This window comes from Cyprinodon tularosa, unplaced genomic scaffold (assembly GCF_016077235.1).
Source record: "Cyprinodon tularosa strain WSP-4 unplaced genomic scaffold, ASM1607723v1 ctg283, whole genome shotgun sequence".
Taxonomy (NCBI): domain Eukaryota; kingdom Metazoa; phylum Chordata; class Actinopteri; order Cyprinodontiformes; family Cyprinodontidae; genus Cyprinodon; species Cyprinodon tularosa.
Genome location: NW_024038989.1, coordinates 1,065,817 through 1,083,777, shown reverse-complemented (window position 1 = coordinate 1,083,777; position 17,961 = coordinate 1,065,817). Strand labels below are relative to the sequence as shown.

Genomic DNA, 17,961 nt, shown 5'->3' with positions numbered 1-17,961 from the left:
GTGTTTGGACCAGAATCTTTGAAAATATGCTGATTAGTCAGTCACTTCATTTGGATGGGATTAAACTGAATTCAGATAATAAAGTATAAAAAAATCTTGGTGTTATTTTTGATCAGGACCTGTCATTTAAAACCCATATCAAAGAGGTTTCTAGAATTTCCTTCTTTCATCTGAGGAATATTGCAAAAATTAGAAATATCCTGCCCAGGGGTGATGCTGAGAAACTAGTCCATGCATTTGTTACTTCAAGGCTGGACTATTGTAATTCTTTACTATCAGGAAGTCCACAAACTGTAGTTAAAAGCCTTCAGCTGATCCAAAATACTGCAGCCAGAGTTCTGATGAAAATTAAAAAGAGAGATCATATCTCTCCTATCCTGGCTTCGCTTCATTGGCTTCCTGTTAAATCCAGAATAGAATAGGCAGATCTTTCGAAGAAAAAGTAAAGGAATACAAAAAAAAAATAAAATTCTCCTCACATATAGAGACTTAAATGGCCAAGCTCCATCTTATATCAGAGATATAATTGTTTCTTGTGTTCCTAACAGAGCACTTCGCTCTCAATCTGCAGGTTTACTAGTGGTTCCTAGAATTTCTGAAAGTAGAGGCAGAGCGTTTAGCTATCAGGCTCCTCTCCTGTGGAACAAACTACCAGTTATAGTCCGTGAGGAAGACACCCTGTCTACTTTTAAGGCTAGGCTTAAAACTTTACTTTTTGATAAAGCTTATAGTTAGAATGTCTCAGGTTATCCAGAGCTATCTCTATAGTTATGCTGCTATAGGCTTAGACTTCTGGATGACATAGGGACCCCTATTTTATCATTCTGCTTCATTCTATCTTTTATTATCCCACTCTGCAGAATCTGTTCCATCTCTAACATTATGCTCTTCCTGCTTTTTCTCCTAGTAGCTCCACCTCGTCTGTTCCTGTTTGGCTGTGACACCATCCTGGAGAGAAATATCAGCTGTGCTGCTGCCATCAACACCTTTGTTTATAGATGTTGGAGATATGCCTGTTTTTCAGTCTAGTCCTGTTTCTCTGACCATGACTGGCTAAATGTGCTCTCTTCATCCTCTGACATGGGAGTTGGCTGGGAGCACATCTATCTGGCTGCGAGTTTCCTGGACGGGGCCTCCTTTTACAATTGCTATTTGTATCTCTGCCTCTGTCACCTTGAACCCCAGTCGGCAGATGGCACTGCATGAAAAGTGGGATTTTCGTCAATATGCGGCACTGTAGATTGTCGTGGAAGTTCAGGTTAACAGCAGTTTACCGTAATTTGCAGGCATCGCCGAAAACTCCCATAAATTGTCAGAAATTGACGTGGGCTTTCTTAGGCAGTGTTCCCCCCATGCCTCCTCCCCATGGAATTCTAGGGGAGGCTTTAACATGTAAATGAAAATGCTGTGAGCTATACAAATGCAAATCAGGGTTGCAGGGGGAGTTTTACCCCAAGTGACATTTTTCTAAAAGGTAAGCAAATCTCTGGTACAAGAAGATCAGGCTCAGTATAGACTCTTACATTTTAGCTTGAATTGATTTATTTAATTAAAGTATAGAGACCAAAACAGATCTTTAGCTGACAGAGCAATACATTTAGAGCAGTAATTATTAAAAAAAAAATTGCATTTAAGATAAAAAATAAAATGTTGTCTGTCAATATGCTCAATTCACAATTACTTAAGTGGAAAAGTTTCAAGAAATGAGTCTGAGATGATTCACTTTATAACATGGCGCATTATCCTGCTGGAAGTAGCCATCAGAAGATTGGTACACTGTGGTCATAAGGACATAAGGTCAGCAACAATGCTGAGGTAGGCTGCCTCATTTATTTGATGCTAAATTGGTATTAAGTGGCCCAAAGTGTGGCAATAAATATCCCCCAAATAGATGGTACAAATAGATCAGGCTCAGTATGACCTAATTATAGACTCTTACATTTTAGCTTGAATTGATTTATTTAATTAAAGTACGCTAAATTACTGTGTATGCCATTAGCAATGGCAAATGTTATGTAAAAAAATACACAAAATAATTTATTTCAAAAATTAGTTTTAATCAGAATCAGTTGGTAAAATGTGAATCAGAATCAGCAAGGTAAAATGTGCATTCCTTGCACAGTGCTCCTTGGGATTTTTAAAGCTTGGGAAATCTTTTTGTTTCCAAATCCAGCTTTAAACTTCTCCACAACAGTGTCTCGGACCTGTCTGATGTGTTCCTTGTTCTTCATGATGCTCTCTGCACTTTAAACAGACCTCTGAAGCGATCACAGAGCAGGTGCATTTATCGGGAGACTTGATTACACACAGGTGGATTCTATTTAGTATCTTTTAGGTCGACATTGGATCATTCAGAGATCCTCACTGAACTTCTGGGGAGAGTTTGCTGCACTGAAAGTAAAAGGGGCCGATTCATTTTGCACACCCCACTCTTCAGTTTTTTATTTGTTAAAAAAGTTAAAAATATCCAATATATTTAATTACACTTCATGATTGGGTAAAACTAGTTGTTGATTCTTCACTAAAAAATGTTTATGTTCGATGCCTGAAATGTGGCAAGAGTTTGAGATTTTCAAGAGAGCAGATTATTTTTGCAGGGCAAACTGTAACTGGGCTGATATCTAAGGAGAGCTCTGACAGGGTTTCACTTGCCAATAACGTACATTTATAACATAAGTTTTAGTGGTTGTAGAAGTAATAGAAAACACAGATCTGGGAACTGGAATTCTAGCAGCACTCCTACATTATTCTCTAAATTTTCTTTCCGTTGTCCTTTCTTTCACAGTAAATGGTATCGGCATCTCAGATATGTTAGATTTGTTTACCAAGCTTTCCTGTCTGACCTTCAAAACAACCTACCATCAACAGCATTGTGTTGTAGAAGCTTTTATGCAAGAGTTTTTTTGGGGGGAGTTTTTACAGAACATTTTGGAGTTTTTACGGCACTAGTGTCTCGTTTTTTTGGCAGTAGGCTGGCAGGAAAGGGGGTATGAGAGAGGGAGAGACATGCGGCCAAGGATTCGAACCCGGGTCATCCATGTCGAGGACTAAGGAATCTTTCTGTACATGGGTTTTGTGCGCTAAATACTGGGCAACCAAAGCACGCCCTTATGCAACAAACTTTTAAACAATTTTCCCAACATTTATGGAGAACAGCAAAGTTGCTCTTTTGTAGTTTTTATTATTTTCACCTATAAACATAGAAAAAGTCAGCAGCCTTTTGAAATGTTCTGTAGTATGGTATAAATCAAGATTCTCCAGAACATATCTCCAAAGCCTGCTATTTTCTGTAACACAAGTTGTGCTACCCACAGTAATTGCTGATAAAAAGTCTAAAGACTGTTTTAGAATTTCAATATTTCTTTATGCTATTACTAGTTTTAAATCTGTGGTAAACCATTGTTTTACAGCAACTCCTCTCTCACATATACAATATTGCATCTTCTAATATGTTTCCTTAAAGACTGTTTAGGACAGGAAGCTACAAAAAGTTAAATGACCATAAACTCAATGTAAACCACTAGCTATTATTATTTTATGTTTATTTTATTTATTTGTTTATTTATTTATATGTTTGTTTCCCTGTTTTATTTTTATTTATTTTTTACATTCTATGTCTCATTTTTTTTAAGTTATGTCACCAACTGCTGTGTATCTTTGTTTGATGTTTGAATTACTCTGTATTGTTACACGGAATTGCCAATAAAGCAAAAAAAAAAAAAAAACATGATAGACGCAGCTGTTCTCGCGAGTCCTTCCGTATAACAATGACCTCGTATGTGATTGGAGGAGCTATACTCAGAAGAACTTTATCTCCAGTTCCTTTGTTTGGATTTTGCTGGTACGTGATCAATGGCTGGACGACGTCTCGCGTTCAACTCGCCTTCAACTCCTCTTGGACGCGATGGCGACTCTGCAGTCGAACAACTGTGCGGGAGAGACGAACTCAAAGAAGAGAAGCTAGCGGTAAATATGTGTTCGATTACTGCTAGCTAAGCTAAAAGCTAAAGCTACGGCTAATAGTAGCCTTGCAAGAACAAGCTTTATTAAAGTGTATTTTTTGTGATTCACAGGAAGCAGTACGCCGTCTTCACAACTCGGAGGCAAATTGCAGGCGCTATGAACCGGAGCAAGGGTAAGATTTAAAGAATATGCTTTCATTCTGCGGTAAAAGGAAATAGATACGGATGGATACCGATCATAACTGTACATTTTGTTTTCACAGACTAATCTCGCCTCATAATGAGGCGGTGACCTCCTATTATTCATACCACTCTCATTTAATTGTTTTCCAGCTGCCTGTAAGACGTATTATGAGACGGTACGCAGGAGCTTCAGATATACGCAGCCTGAGAACACGTTGCGCGCGGAAGCTGCCAAGCATTCAGAAAAGAAAGAGAGTAAGACTTTATTTGGTGACTATTTTTCAGGTGCATTGATAGATGTGTTGTGTCCATACGCAGTGCATTTTTTTTTACAGCTGCTGGAATCGAGGCAGAGTGTGCTAGCTCATGAGGAAGTGGAACTCTGGAAGTCCGCCACCGTCGACCTCATGTCTGACGAAGAAGATGGCGTCGTTGGCGGATGGATTGTACGGCCGCCGTCATTTCGTAGGCCGGATCTCTCTGAACTCTGTGTTAAGCTGCAGTCCCGGTTAGAAGCGATGCCGAAGTACAGGGCCACGCACAGTAGGCGTCTGCACATCGGACCTGCCTCTCCAATCACAAGCGATTTTACTTGTTTAAAAAGAAGTGGTTCTGTCCAATACTCAGTAAGAAAATTCAAGCCTGGCCTGGCCACGTGTGGTTTTGCTGCCAATCACGAGCGATTTTACTTGTTTGAGAATAGTGGTTTCAGCCAATACTGAGTAGGTTATTCAAGCCAGACCTGGCCAGCCGCGCGGGTTCGCTGCATGCTAATTAGGGCTATTAGTACAGCTGATCGCTCTCCACATACGTCAGAGTCCGTTTCCGACAATTTGTGGCACTGACCAACGGCGACAAGCACGGGTTGCAAATTATCGGAAACTGACGAAAATCAGGGAGATCTGCGGGAGTTTACGGGGACAAAAATCTCACTTTTCATGCAGTGTGGCTGCTCACACTGAGCCTGGTTCTGCTGGAGGTTTCTTCCTGTTAAAAGGGAGTTTTTCCTCTCCCATGTCGCTACAAGCATGCTTGTTGTAAGGGGTTGCATTCAAGTCAATGAGTCGATGCAATCAAGTGGTTTTCCTTAGATAGAAAATTTTTAATCAATTTGACTGTATGATCTGGTGATGTGTAAAGTGCCTTGAGAGGATATGTCTTATGAATTGGAGCTAAATAAACTGAATTGAGTTTAATCCAAGTTTTCCAAACACTTTGAGTGTTTAAATCATTTACCTAAGACTATATGGAACCCAAAAGATCGGTAGCAAACTCATTTTGTTGGTAGAATGTTTGCTAACAAAGGGTACAAAAAATCAAAGTGTAAAACACAACCTAAAACATTGTAAGCCATTGCAGTATGTGACATGTTAGCTTTGTCAGTTTCTCAAGTATGAAGCAGTTAAAACAAAAGTCATTATAGAAAGAACAAAGTTTCTCTAAAAACGTATATCCACCTGTTGTTTCAACAGAAGATTGTAGGAGAGCTTCAAGTTATATCTTCTGCTGTCAGTCTATGAAAAACCAACTGGTTCTGAATGTAGTGAAGTGAAGCAGACTGCCATAGAATCAAGCGGGTTCAGTTGTGTCAGTGGAAAAAGAGCACATGATTCCTCCTTGATAAGACCAATCATTAGCCCTAGATATCTCAGAGTTAGTGCTTATTTTGTGGACTTCTCTCTGAGACATCTCCTAAAAGGGGTAGTGTATGATGTTATATACAACACTGTGAAATATGTTGTGAGTAATGTATATAGGTCATGCAGTAATTCCAGACATGTTGAATCTTTTCCAGAGGTCCTATACCATGCTTTTCTAAGCCTTCAAAGCCACCTATTAGTAAAGATATGACTAAATAATGCCCTTAGAACAGTGGGAATTTGTCATGGAATACTAGGAAAATTGAATAAAATAATTGGTAAAATATTATTACATAAAATACACTTTGAGGATTGAGCTTACTGATCTCTATTTATTCACTGGATTGCTGATTACCCTTCGGTAGTACGGTGTTGAATGTAAACATGTGCGCTACAGCATCAAAAAACGATGATGTTCTCATTTTCAGGGAGACTTAAGACTTCTAAAATAAAGTTAAATTAATCACTTTGACACGCACTTGCTGGTCCATATCATAAGTAGATTACTGTAATAAATGGTAAATAAAATAGGCACATTACATTGCATAGTCAGTATGAAGTCAATGAAGTCTATAAATCATCTAATTGTTAGGAATCCAGTTTGTGTGGTCTGTTTGTATGTCTCCATTTTCCACCAGCACAAGGTGCCCTGTCTTCGCTGTCCCTCCCTGCACACCTGCGGCTCATTGGACCATTATCTAGAGGAGTATTTGAGCAGTGGACTGTCACTACCTTGACGCCAGTGTTTGCCAGTTTTGGGTACTCTACACAGCAAATTCAAAAGTGTTAAATAATATGGTGTTAGTAGACTTTCTTCAAAGGCAGTGTTAATTTAGCTCTTAATAGAGTTATATTAAACAAATATAACTCTGAGGTGTCACATATTACGAGTTAAAACAGAGTGTTAAATAAATAGTGTTGCATACTAAATCTGGAGGTGTTAAAATGGAAAAAAATAACACTTCGTCTATCAACTCTAAACTCCTACAGTGGATTTGACACCCAAAGAGTACATTCACAGACTCCGCCTCCAATGCAACAGGTACCGAACAAAGCTAAGGAAAACTTCAGTCTCCATTTATTCTTATTCAGACCCGTTTACTCAGCCTGGTAAGTAATTTCTCTCAGATGGTTTAAATATTTTATTTGCTTTCTAACTCTATGGCGTTGTTTGAGTCAAAATAGAGCCGTGTGATAGACATTTGCAACGTTGCATTAGCTAGATTACTTCGGTGATAGCCTAATCATGTTTAGCTAACTAGTGATCTTTGTAAGTATAGTGTTGAAAAAAGGTTTGTAGACGAATATTTAATGTATTTGTTGGCTAAACTCATCAACATAGATACACCTAAAAGAATTATTTGGGAAATTTTATCGTCAACAACACAGAGCTACGTGAATCCCCATCTATCTGAAGACTGTCTCCCATAAAAATTGATGCAGCAAATGGTGGTTGAATTGCAGAAATAAATCTCCTCTGCAGCGCATGAAAATATGTTTTAGTTTAAATTTAGTTCCCTTCAGAATTTGTTACAAAGCAAAGTATTGAAGTGGAAATTGGCAAAGATTGATGATTAAAATTTATTAAGGTAATAATGATTGTTGTACAATTCGAGCACAAGTTTCAGCTTCTCAAAAAAAGCCCTACATATATATATATATATATATATATATATATATATATATATATATATATATATATATATATATATATATATATATACTAGGGATGGAACGGTTTTTGAAATCCGTCTGAACCGTTCGGTTCGACTGTCTCGGTTCAATTCGCGTGTGTTTCGTTCATGCGCGGCTCCTTTTTCTCATAGGTGAAGCATTTACACTCCAGAGCAGAAGGTGGCGGTACTGCGACCAAAGCCAACCACCAGTAGTAAACAAGAAGAAGAAGAAGCAAAGCAGCTTAGCCGGATGTAGCAGGGAAAAAATCAGTTGTTGTGGAGAATTGTGTGGGTATGGCGAGTGGGAAAGAACAGGCGTTGGAAGACGCGCCAGCAGCACTTTATAGGTCTGCTGTATGGGAGCGCTTTGCATTTAGAGTGACCTACGATGACGGCGGAAGGAAAGTTGTGGATAAAAGTGCAACAGTGTGCAATCATTGTGCAACACGTTTTGTTTATGCTAACAGCAACATGACCAACATGTCATGCATTGCTAACCCCGAAATCCCTCATACTCCGTCAGCACACCGCTGCGCTCCAGACCGGCTGCTCAAAGCAAAGCCTATAGCCTCCACTGTGGCTCCCGTCCGCTCCGCTCTGAGTTCCTTGGAGATAATAGAGAGCATGCGCCAGATGATTAAATTCAAAGCAGCAAAACATGTGGAAATGATCCAGGGTTTCCGCGGTTCATTAAAAATAATTACAATTCATACATTTTTTTTTTCATTAATTTCATAAATTTTAATTTTTCATTAATTTTTATAATCTTTATTTTTTTGTTTTATTTTTCGGTGTAACAATAAACATATACCGAACCGAAAACCGTGACCGTTCCACCCCTTATATATATATATATATATATATATATATATATATATATATATATGCCATATAGTCAGTGGTGGGTAGTGTAGCCAATTATTTTGTGCATTTAAAAGTTAACCTCCAAAATAAAAGTCACCCTCCAAAAAACCAATGTGATTACGTAAAAGTAAACATGCTACTACCCTCTAAAATCCAACCTGTAAATTGATCAGAGTTGTATGTCTGTCTAAATGACTGGCTTTACAGAAGTAACAATTAATTTACTGATTGTCTATGCAGTTCAGTAGTGCAAAAATAATCTTTATTAAATTTCCTCACAGGAGATGCTTGTAAAGGTGGAATATAGGGGAGTGCAGAAGTACATTAAAGTTCCACAAAGTGGTGAATGCTTTCATTACACTCAGTTTCTTCAAGATGGTTTGTATTCATATGAAATTTAAAGTGGTGTAAAATATTCTCCAATGTGACTAATTGATAGTAAGGCTTTATTTGATGTTTTGGTTAAATTTAATTTCAGTTTTCTTTTTTTCAGTAACGGCTAAATTCTGCTGTGAGCTTCAGCTCTTCACAGAAGGTGTCCTCGTCCTGACTGATACCTCGGACACTGAAGTTGACTCAGACATTTTTGATGAACTTCTAAGGTCTGGGGTTCGAGCTTTCAGGGTTGGATACCGAAAGCAGCTAGCAACAGGTAAAACTGATTCATAATAATCTGGAGTAAATTCCTTTATGATGTTTAGTTCATATTTGAATAATCCTACCCAAGTTTCTTTCTTTGAGTTAAAGAATACTGTTGAACACATATCAAATACAATTATTTTGTTGTGCATTAGTCCAATTGTAATTTATGCACATGGATTTTTGGTGTTATTTTCTAGATATTGAGATCAGTTTGGTTGAAGATGAATTACAATCATCAGTGCAGGCCACCCCTCTTGTCACTCCAACATCACCAGTTTCCCTGTCAGACCATTCCTCATCCCCTGCTTCTTCTTGTTCTTCGGATTCAACTCTTATCCTCAAAACTACAAAGAACAGAAAAAAGGGCCAAGAAAAGCTTGATCGTGATGATGCAAAACAGGTCAGAAGCAAAGCCTATAGCCAGTTATTGGTGTTGATATTAATTTTAAAAGCAGTAGCCTTTGGGCCAGCTACTAGAGGTTAATCAGAATATGTATTTTTGTTGTACAGATGGTGTATACAGTCCTGAGGTCAAACCCAAAGGGTGAAGAAATCTTCAACGAATATGACAAAACTAAAACGCTCTCAGATGCAACTCGTCGGCAAATGGTCAACATACTGGTCGCAGATATGATAGAATCTCATGGGTATAACTCTTTTGATGATCAAAGAAATCCGTATTCACTGACCAGAGTAGTGATACTTCTTTTTGTTTTCAAAAGGAGGATCCCACCCATAAGTGCTCGGACTAACTATGCCCTGGGGATTGCAACTCTTTTTCCATATCTTCAGGAACCATACTCAAAAAATGGTTATGTATGTATTCTGTCTGAAACTCTACATATATGTAATTTTGCCATGTTATTACAGTTTTGAGAAATAAGTGTCCATTTGTGTAATTTTGATTATGCCTGATGTGCTTTTATGTGCAGGAACATTACCATGACCCTGAGGCCAACAGTGGCTATCTTGCTTGGAGACTCAAGACTGTCCAACGCAACACCTACGATGGTGCACGTGGGGGACCAAGGCCAAATTTCAAGGACAGTCCAACAACCCAAAGAGAATCTTTGATGGTTGGTGAACAGCTCTTCGGCGAGGACCTCAGAGAGGCTCTGTCTGTTATTAGACACTCAATGGATAAGGCTGTGGTTAAAGAGAAGATGAGAGCCACCTTTGAATATCGACAGAAGCTGGTTCATGACCCAGATGCAACATCATCAGTCTTGGATGTCTTCCCTAGATTTCTTGATACACCTGGGTTGGTAAGTGTGTTTCTTCATATTTTATGATTTATTTAGGCACTAATGTATAAATAGTGCAAATAACATGTTGGTAAGCAGCATTTGGTGTCTGTTTTTTCTTTTTAAAAGATTGATCAGGATTTCTCTATGATGTTTGGGGATGAAGTTTCTGGAAGATTTCTCACAAAGTGGCCTTCATATTTCAAGCAAAAAGTCATCACAGAAAGCCAAAGTCTTTCATCAAGTCCCTGTGTTGAAGAGTTACAAGCTTCTGTTAACCCGGAACATCCATCTGTCTTTGGTAAATTTGGGTAGTGTTTTAATATATAAAGGAATAATATTAAACATTTTGTCTTGCGGTACTGTAAACTGCAAGCAAATATATCTTAAGTGATTAAGGCATATTTGGTTTTTGAATAAGCTTTAAAAAATTTATCTGTTTAACTAAATTTTTTCTCCAATTAGCTTTTTTTCTTTAAGGCTGGGATAGTGACATTGCAGCTCTTCTGCTGTTGCTGCATCTCCTGCCCCCCACATCTAGAGGCCACAAAAAAACTGCAAAGATTAGCTCCGCACAGGCAGCCAATCATCTCATAAGATTTGTCAAGGTATGCACCCTTAACACTAATTGCAAGTAATGTTTTTTTGTTTTATCATTATGCAACACTAGTTTGTTACAGTGTTACAGTCACCTTTGGTGAATTTTACATTAAATAATCCTGTATTTAAGATTATACAAAGGGAGAGACAAAATCTGTAGGTCTTTCCTTTCAAAAGGAAGGTAGTCCTCATATTTTGCGTCTGTACTTTTGGCTGATATTTGCCATTTAAATTTCAGGAAGGAGTCAGCCTTACTACTTTCCTGGAGAAAGTGGACACCAGACAACCTTTCCTTCTTTGCATCGGTGAGCAGAAGAACAACATTCAGAGGTTCTTCATTGTTGTGGATCAGAGAGCTATCCCCTGTGATGCTCCAACATCAGTGGCTGCTTTTGATGGGCTATTCAAAGCACACTTTGTCTTCAGCCTGTCTTATGATGAGGCTCTTTGCAGTTTTTACACATTTGTTCAAACCACAATCTACAATATTGATGTTGGAAGTGCAAAAGAAAGTCCACGAGTCAAGGAATTGAGAGCACGTCTGCTGAGAGAGCGTTAAAATCCCCCAAGATCCAAAAGCTTGTAGGGAGTTAAAAAATACGTTTTGACAATGTTCTTATGTTTTGTTTGTAAAATGCACCACAAAAATTGTTCAGCTCTTTGTCAACATTTAAAATTTTGTCATGGTTTATATCCAGCTAAAAATCTGCGTTTAAAATGTGGAGAACAGGGATGTTTTTCGTCGTTCTGTACTTACAATGGCTTTAGAAAACATCTTCACAGTGTACATAGTCATGATAGACAGGTACAGACCCAACAGGAAGTTGTCAAAGACACTCATTCTCAAGAAGAACTGTTAAGTGATCAGTCATCTTCTTCTCTATCTATATCACAGACTCCCACTGTTACTACACAGAAGTCACTTGTTGGAATGTGTGGATCTGTTGTTGCTCACTTACAAGCTTCTGGTCTTTCTGAAAGTGCTGTTCAAACAATAATTAGTTCTGTTGAGGAAGTTGTCAGTGATGTTCAGAGTCATGCAAGAGAAGTAATACTTAAAACGTTTCCCCCTCATAGTATGGAATCAGATATTTACAAAAGAGTTGAGCAGAGTTTAAACCAATTAGAAAACCCTTTTTCCAAATTTAACACTGAAAAAAAGACAGAAATATTATGATGAAAAATGGGAAATAGTTGAGCCTAAAGAATTTGTACTTGGTGTAAGATTGGATACACGTAGAAATAGAACTACTGGCATTTATGGCCAAATACCTGTGACTGACAGATACATGTACATACCGATTTTAGGCACCTTAAATTCAATTTTCAAGAATAAAGAAATCTTACAATCCTTTTTGCATGAGAAACGGAGACAGACTGGCTTATACAAAGACATTAATGATGGATCATATTTCCAAAACCATCCTCTGTTTTCACAAAAGAAACACGCCTTACAGATTTTATTGTATTATGATGATTTTGAAACAGCTAACCCATTGGGTTCCAAGAAAGGGATCCACAAACTAGGCTGTATTTATTTCACTTTAAAAAACCTCCCACCAAAGGTTAATTCTGTGCTGATGAATGTACATCTAGCTGCTCTTTTTCATACAGAAGATTTAAAGAAATATGGGTTTGAAGAAATACTAAAGCCTCTCATTGATGACTTAAAAATATTGGAAACTGAAGGAATTAGGCTTCCATTTACTGAAGAGCCAGTTTTTGGTTCTGTTTTTCAAGTAACAGGAGACAACCTTGCTTTAAATGGTTTATTAGGTTTTGTTGAATCATTTAGTGCAACACACTGGTGTAGATTTTGTTTGATTAACAAGGAAGAAATTCAGTCGGTTTTCAATGAAGATGATCCTGGGCTTGTTCTGCGCTCCAAAGAACTTCATGTTGAGCATTGTCATGCTTTAAGTGAAGAACCTGCACTCCCTTCTGTTTATGGAGTTAAGTGATCTTGTGTTCTCAATTCATTAGAATATTTTCACAGCACCGATAACTATGCAGTAGATATTATGCATGATTTGTTAGAAGGGGTAGTACAGTATGAGCTGAAACTGTTTTTTCAGTACATGATCAAAAGTGGCTACATCTCGATTGATACATTACTCGACAGGATACAGAGTTTTAATTATGGTTTTGTCGAGCGAAAAAATAAACCAAGTGGGTTAAAAATAGAGGATAACAGCAAGCACTTAGGTTTAAATGCCATTCAGTCATTATGCATCATCTGCCATACTCCACTCATTTTTGGTGACATTGTTGAGCGGGACAATAACCACTGGAACCTAGTTCTCCTGTTGTTGCAGATTGTTAATATTGTGTTGTCCCCAGTCCTTACTGATGGCATGATATGTTACCTGAAACATTTAATCTGTGACCACCATAACTTGTTTAAAAATGTGTTCCCCGATAAAAAATTAATCCCGAAACACCACCTAATGATTCACTATCCAAGGTGTATAAAGAAAATTGGCCCTCTCATTTATATTTGGTGTATGCGTTTCGAGGCTAAGCATAGTTTTTTTAAAAAGTCTGTCAAAAATTTTAAAAATCTTACAAAATCTCTTGTAAAGCGACATCAGCGTCAATTGGCCTTCTATTATGAAAACTATTCTTTCAAAAGATTTGAATATGGTCCTTTAAAATCAAGAATAGCCAATAATTTGGAAGGTGGAGATCTACTGTGTAACACATTAAATCTGGATTCATGCTCAAGTATTTTAACCACAAACTGGGTACGAAATTATGGCACTGAATACCAGGTTGGACTGTTTGTATGTACTGCAATGTTCAATGATCTACCTGTGTTTAATAAAATTTGCCATATAATAATACTGGAACAACAGGCATTCATAATAGGCTGTACTGTCGAAACTCTATACTTTCATGAACACTTTCATGCATACTGTATTGAAGAAAACAATAATGAGCATGTTATTATTTGCATTGACAAGCTCACCTATGTCAGACCTTTTGACAGGCAATATTCTAATAAAAGTGAGAATATGTATATTGTTCCACATTGTTATATGTTTTGAAAAAGCATTTTCTAATTGTGGTGTATTTTTGGAATAAATATTTGCTGAAAAGAATAAACATTGCTTCTTTCTTTATTTATTTTCCCAAAGGGTTTTTATATGTTCAGAAAAGTACAATTTTCAGCATTTAGTTTTAGAGAATAACTCCTATGTAGTTAGGAAAACATTCCATGAGAGTGTTAATATTCCAATTCTAACACCGAGTTGGTGTAATTAAGTGTTAAATTATCAACTCCAGAAAGATTTATTTTTTAACACTAAATAAGAGTTACGGTGCCAACTCTCCAAAAAGAGTCAAATTAACTCTCTCTGGTGTGGACCCATATAGACACTTCAAGAGTGTTAAAATCAAATCTGACAGTGTTGATTTGAGCATGTTGGATTTGCTGTGTAGCCAAGCTGAGTTTAGCTGAGTCTAATCTAGCTTTGTTTCTCTGGTTGCAACTTGTTTTTGTCTTTGCTCCTCGGCAGGAAGCTTTCCTGTGTTACTGGATACCTGGACCTTCTCTCCCCTAAAAGGATAAACCGAGTTACACTGAGCAGGGGAAAACCTCCACATGTTCCGTTCAAGTTCCCATTTGAAATCCGAGTGACAGTCCGCTCCATTACTCCTCCGAGTCCAACGCTAGTCTACCTGTTCGACCTCCAATATGTGCACCTAACTCTAGATTCACCACACAGTCTGGATTCAAGGCCCCCCTCAAACGTGAGTTCCAAACCACGCTAAATATCAGAGCTTCCGAGATTCCCACGGTACCTGAACTGACCACTGAACTTCCCTTCTCACTTCCAGTTCCGGGTTTCCAGCTCACTGAGTTCCAGATCCAACTCCTGTTTTACCACCTCAATAAACCTGTTAAACTTTTTCCGTGCTCTCTGAGTGGTTTCTCTGCATGTGGGTCAAATTCGTTAAACCGATCATGAGAGCAATATAACATATTATACAAATCCATCACAACAATTAATGTGTTAATGGAGCATAGTAGATTTTACATGTCTGTTAATGCTATAGTGTTTTCCTATTTGCAGACTGTGCATGAATGATGTCATGTATTTTATGCTGTGTCTGTGCATTAGCTATAATGCATCTGCTTATACAACAAACAATTACAACAAAAGAATTACTACATTAACATTTCACAGTGAATTGCTTTTTATTTACTCAATTTTATAATGTTAGACACAATGGCAATGGCTAACTCAGTCAATATCTTTGAGTAAGTCCAAGATAGCCAGACTAATGTTACGCTACACACTACACTATGGGATACATGGGTGTGTATAAAGATTTTCTTGGGTAGTACATCCACTGACTGTAAAATTACCTGTGAAACATCTTCTCCACAGCTGGCAAACTGCTTGTTTTTGCAGTCAGTAAGCTGACTGTGTTGCGGTCAGCAACTGCTACACAAGTGGGACTTTTTACTGCGCATCTCCATGGGAGTGGGGAGTACCAACATGGTGGCTGGTGGCTTCACTTTTTTCGGGCAATCAGCAATTCAGTGAATAAATAGAGATCAATGGCCTCCTTGTATTGAAGCTACCAGTGAGAAAGTATGGTCCTTATGGAGTAACACACAAAAATACCTCCCTTCCTTTAAATATAAGACTCTTATGAAGAATCTGGAGCTGGGGCGGGTCGAAACCTGGCTGCTCGATGCTGATTAGTAGAACACACTAAAAGCTTTTTGACTGAGAGTGGCCACAAAGAGGGAAGGCTTTCCTCATGAGACTCAAAGAGAGAAAAAAAAAAATCATTCAATCAGAACAGTCGTCTTGTGCTGAACTCTTGCAGTTGTTTCTGAGGTTATTATTTCAGTGTGGTTTCCCATGGCTATTTTCACCCATTGTACAGGGCTGATTTTGTTTTGAAGTAATGTGTTTCAGCATTTGTTAATGCAGTACGTTTGGATTTAATAACACCATTTATCCTCCCCTGCTTTAGAGCGCAGCAGCCACCACTGCTTTAGATCTACATGGGTATTAATTTGTTTGAAAATATAGCTGTTTTCTTCTAGCCTGAAAGAAAAACACTTCCCTTCAAAGCAAAGGCACCTCTCTTAGTCTGTGTGCCGCCCATTTCACACCACTTGGGAAGCCTAAACAAACTCCAAGACTGGAGATCAATAAACAGATTTCCAGGACTTAGATATTAGCTTAAAAAGAAAAGCTGCTGCTCTGTGCAGATTAGCAGCTAAAAGAGCAATTTAGTCTTAACCAGAAACATTGCACTCTACATCGCATCACCCATTTCTGATGGGAGAAGGGGGTTTGTTGACAATGCTGGCATAGCAAATTTAAGGTAGGTGTTTTTCCTGGAGGGAGCCTTGCTGTAGGTTTTCTCAGGTGAGGGAGGGACTGCAACTAGAGAGAAAAACTCATGACAAACACTCACAGATGTGTTTATCAGATGAAACACCTTACCACTCTGTGCTTACTTCTGATTAAGGAATATATTTATATCATAGTTAAAAAGGTCAAGAAAGTAAATTTTGCATAATATAGGACTTTAAAGGTTTTATTGAGACAAAAGATAAGAGGAAGGACGGAGTCATCTGGATTGTGGTATGCATTCTGAATAGACATTGGATTAATGCCTAAAATCCCATTTCCTACTGGTTTTGTTACTTAATAGAGTATCTGTGTTTACAGCAGAAGCAGTTTTATTCTAATTTTATCCTATTGCATTTTTAATGTGCAAGGTAAACTTTCTCTAAGTAACCAATCTTGGAAATCCCCCAAATACAAAACTCTAGAAAAAAAGATAATCCCACTTTCCTCTGTTTGTTGCAGATTGTATATCTGAAAAGCAAGAGGACAATGTAAAATAAGTTAAAAGCTAAGGGGAAAACCTGTCTTAAGAGGCACATGGTTTAGGTTTTCAGAATATAAAACAGAAAATCTATAGGGTTTCTTATGCCTAGGAAAGCCATTGTGGTTGACATCGCAATACCAACTGACTGCAACATTAGGAGAAAGGAACATTAGAAACTACAGAAATACCAGGGACACAGAGAAAACCTGGAACATCAAGGCATCAGTGGTCATTGGGGCACTCGGGGCAGTGACCCTCAAACTTGAGGAGTGGTTACAGCAGATCCCTTGAAATAAATCAGACATCGGGCCAGAAAAGTGCACAGGAACAGCAAAGATACTGCGAAGGACCCTGAAGCTCCCAGGAATCTGGTAGAGGACCCAAGCTTGGAGGAAAAAAGGGAAGACTACCCGCGGTGGGTGAGGAAAATTTTTTGTATATATATAATTTTATGTTTCTGTATTGTATTCATAGACATTCTCCGGTTATGAGCAACTGCTTTTACAAATAAATGATTGCTGTCAGTTGGTTGTCTGAATGAAGCCTTCTCAGCACAGTAATTAAATTTGACAAGATGGCCTCATAATCAGCTTGAGTCCCACCTCTTACTTTTACCCCAGCCCTCAATAGTAAACCTAAACTGACTTCCCGTTTTAAAGTAAAAAAAAAAAAGGTATATTTTTGTCTCAGAACAAACAGAGAATACACATTTAAAAACTCCAGCTGTGTTATTCTCATTGATAGATACAGAGAGGCTGCTCTTTCAGATCCTTAAATAAGGCGAGTGCATGTTCACAGACTCACCGCAAGTCAATACCTTGACTTTAAAACAATTGATGGGTTGTTTTTGTGAACAAATCTCTCAGTTTTGACATGCAATCTTGTTATGTTGCGCTCTGTAACATCATCTATTAATTGTCTTGTCAAATAGAGCTAATTTTAATTTGCCAGCACAAAAAACAAACAAACTAAGAGACAGCTAGCTGGGGAAGAATATAATACATTACAGTATTTTTTCCTCATCTGACTTTTTCTTTCTTGTATGCTGTTTATATATTGCTTTGATTTTTCTTCTCTGTCTTTGCTCAACTCTAGTTTTTGCTGCTGTTTCTCAAATCTCTGAGAAAAAAATTGCTGGTTTTTATCACAAATCCCCTCTTCTTTGCTTTGCTCTGCTCTGACAGGCCTTTAATTTGTTTCTTGTACAGCCTTTCACCTTGATCGAGACACTAAATCCACCAATTAAATCACTCAAATTGGTACTGTGGGCACAGCCAGAGAATTGAAA

General features: G+C 37.9%; 1 protein-coding gene and 1 long non-coding RNA gene across 2 annotated transcripts; both read left to right on the top strand.

Moving 5' to 3' along the window:
• The first annotated feature begins 3,738 nt into the window (after window positions 1–3,738).
• Window positions 3,739–4,532, top strand: LOC119786941. The gene is made up of 3 exons (XR_005281256.1): window positions 3,739–4,135; window positions 4,296–4,400; window positions 4,481–4,532. It is a non-coding gene; the product is annotated as an uncharacterized LOC119786941 (long non-coding RNA).
• Window positions 4,533–8,827: 4,295 nt separating this feature from the next.
• Window positions 8,828–11,535, top strand: LOC119786938. The gene is made up of 8 exons (XM_038290532.1): window positions 8,828–8,977; window positions 9,165–9,367; window positions 9,478–9,614; window positions 9,690–9,783; window positions 9,900–10,232; window positions 10,341–10,512; window positions 10,692–10,819; window positions 11,050–11,535. Exons 3-8 carry the CDS (start codon window positions 9,478–9,480, stop codon window positions 11,368–11,370), a joined length of 1,185 nt encoding a protein of 394 aa, XP_038146460.1. The 5' UTR covers window positions 8,828–8,977; window positions 9,165–9,367; the 3' UTR covers window positions 11,371–11,535.
• Window positions 11,536–17,961: the final 6,426 nt, after the last annotated feature.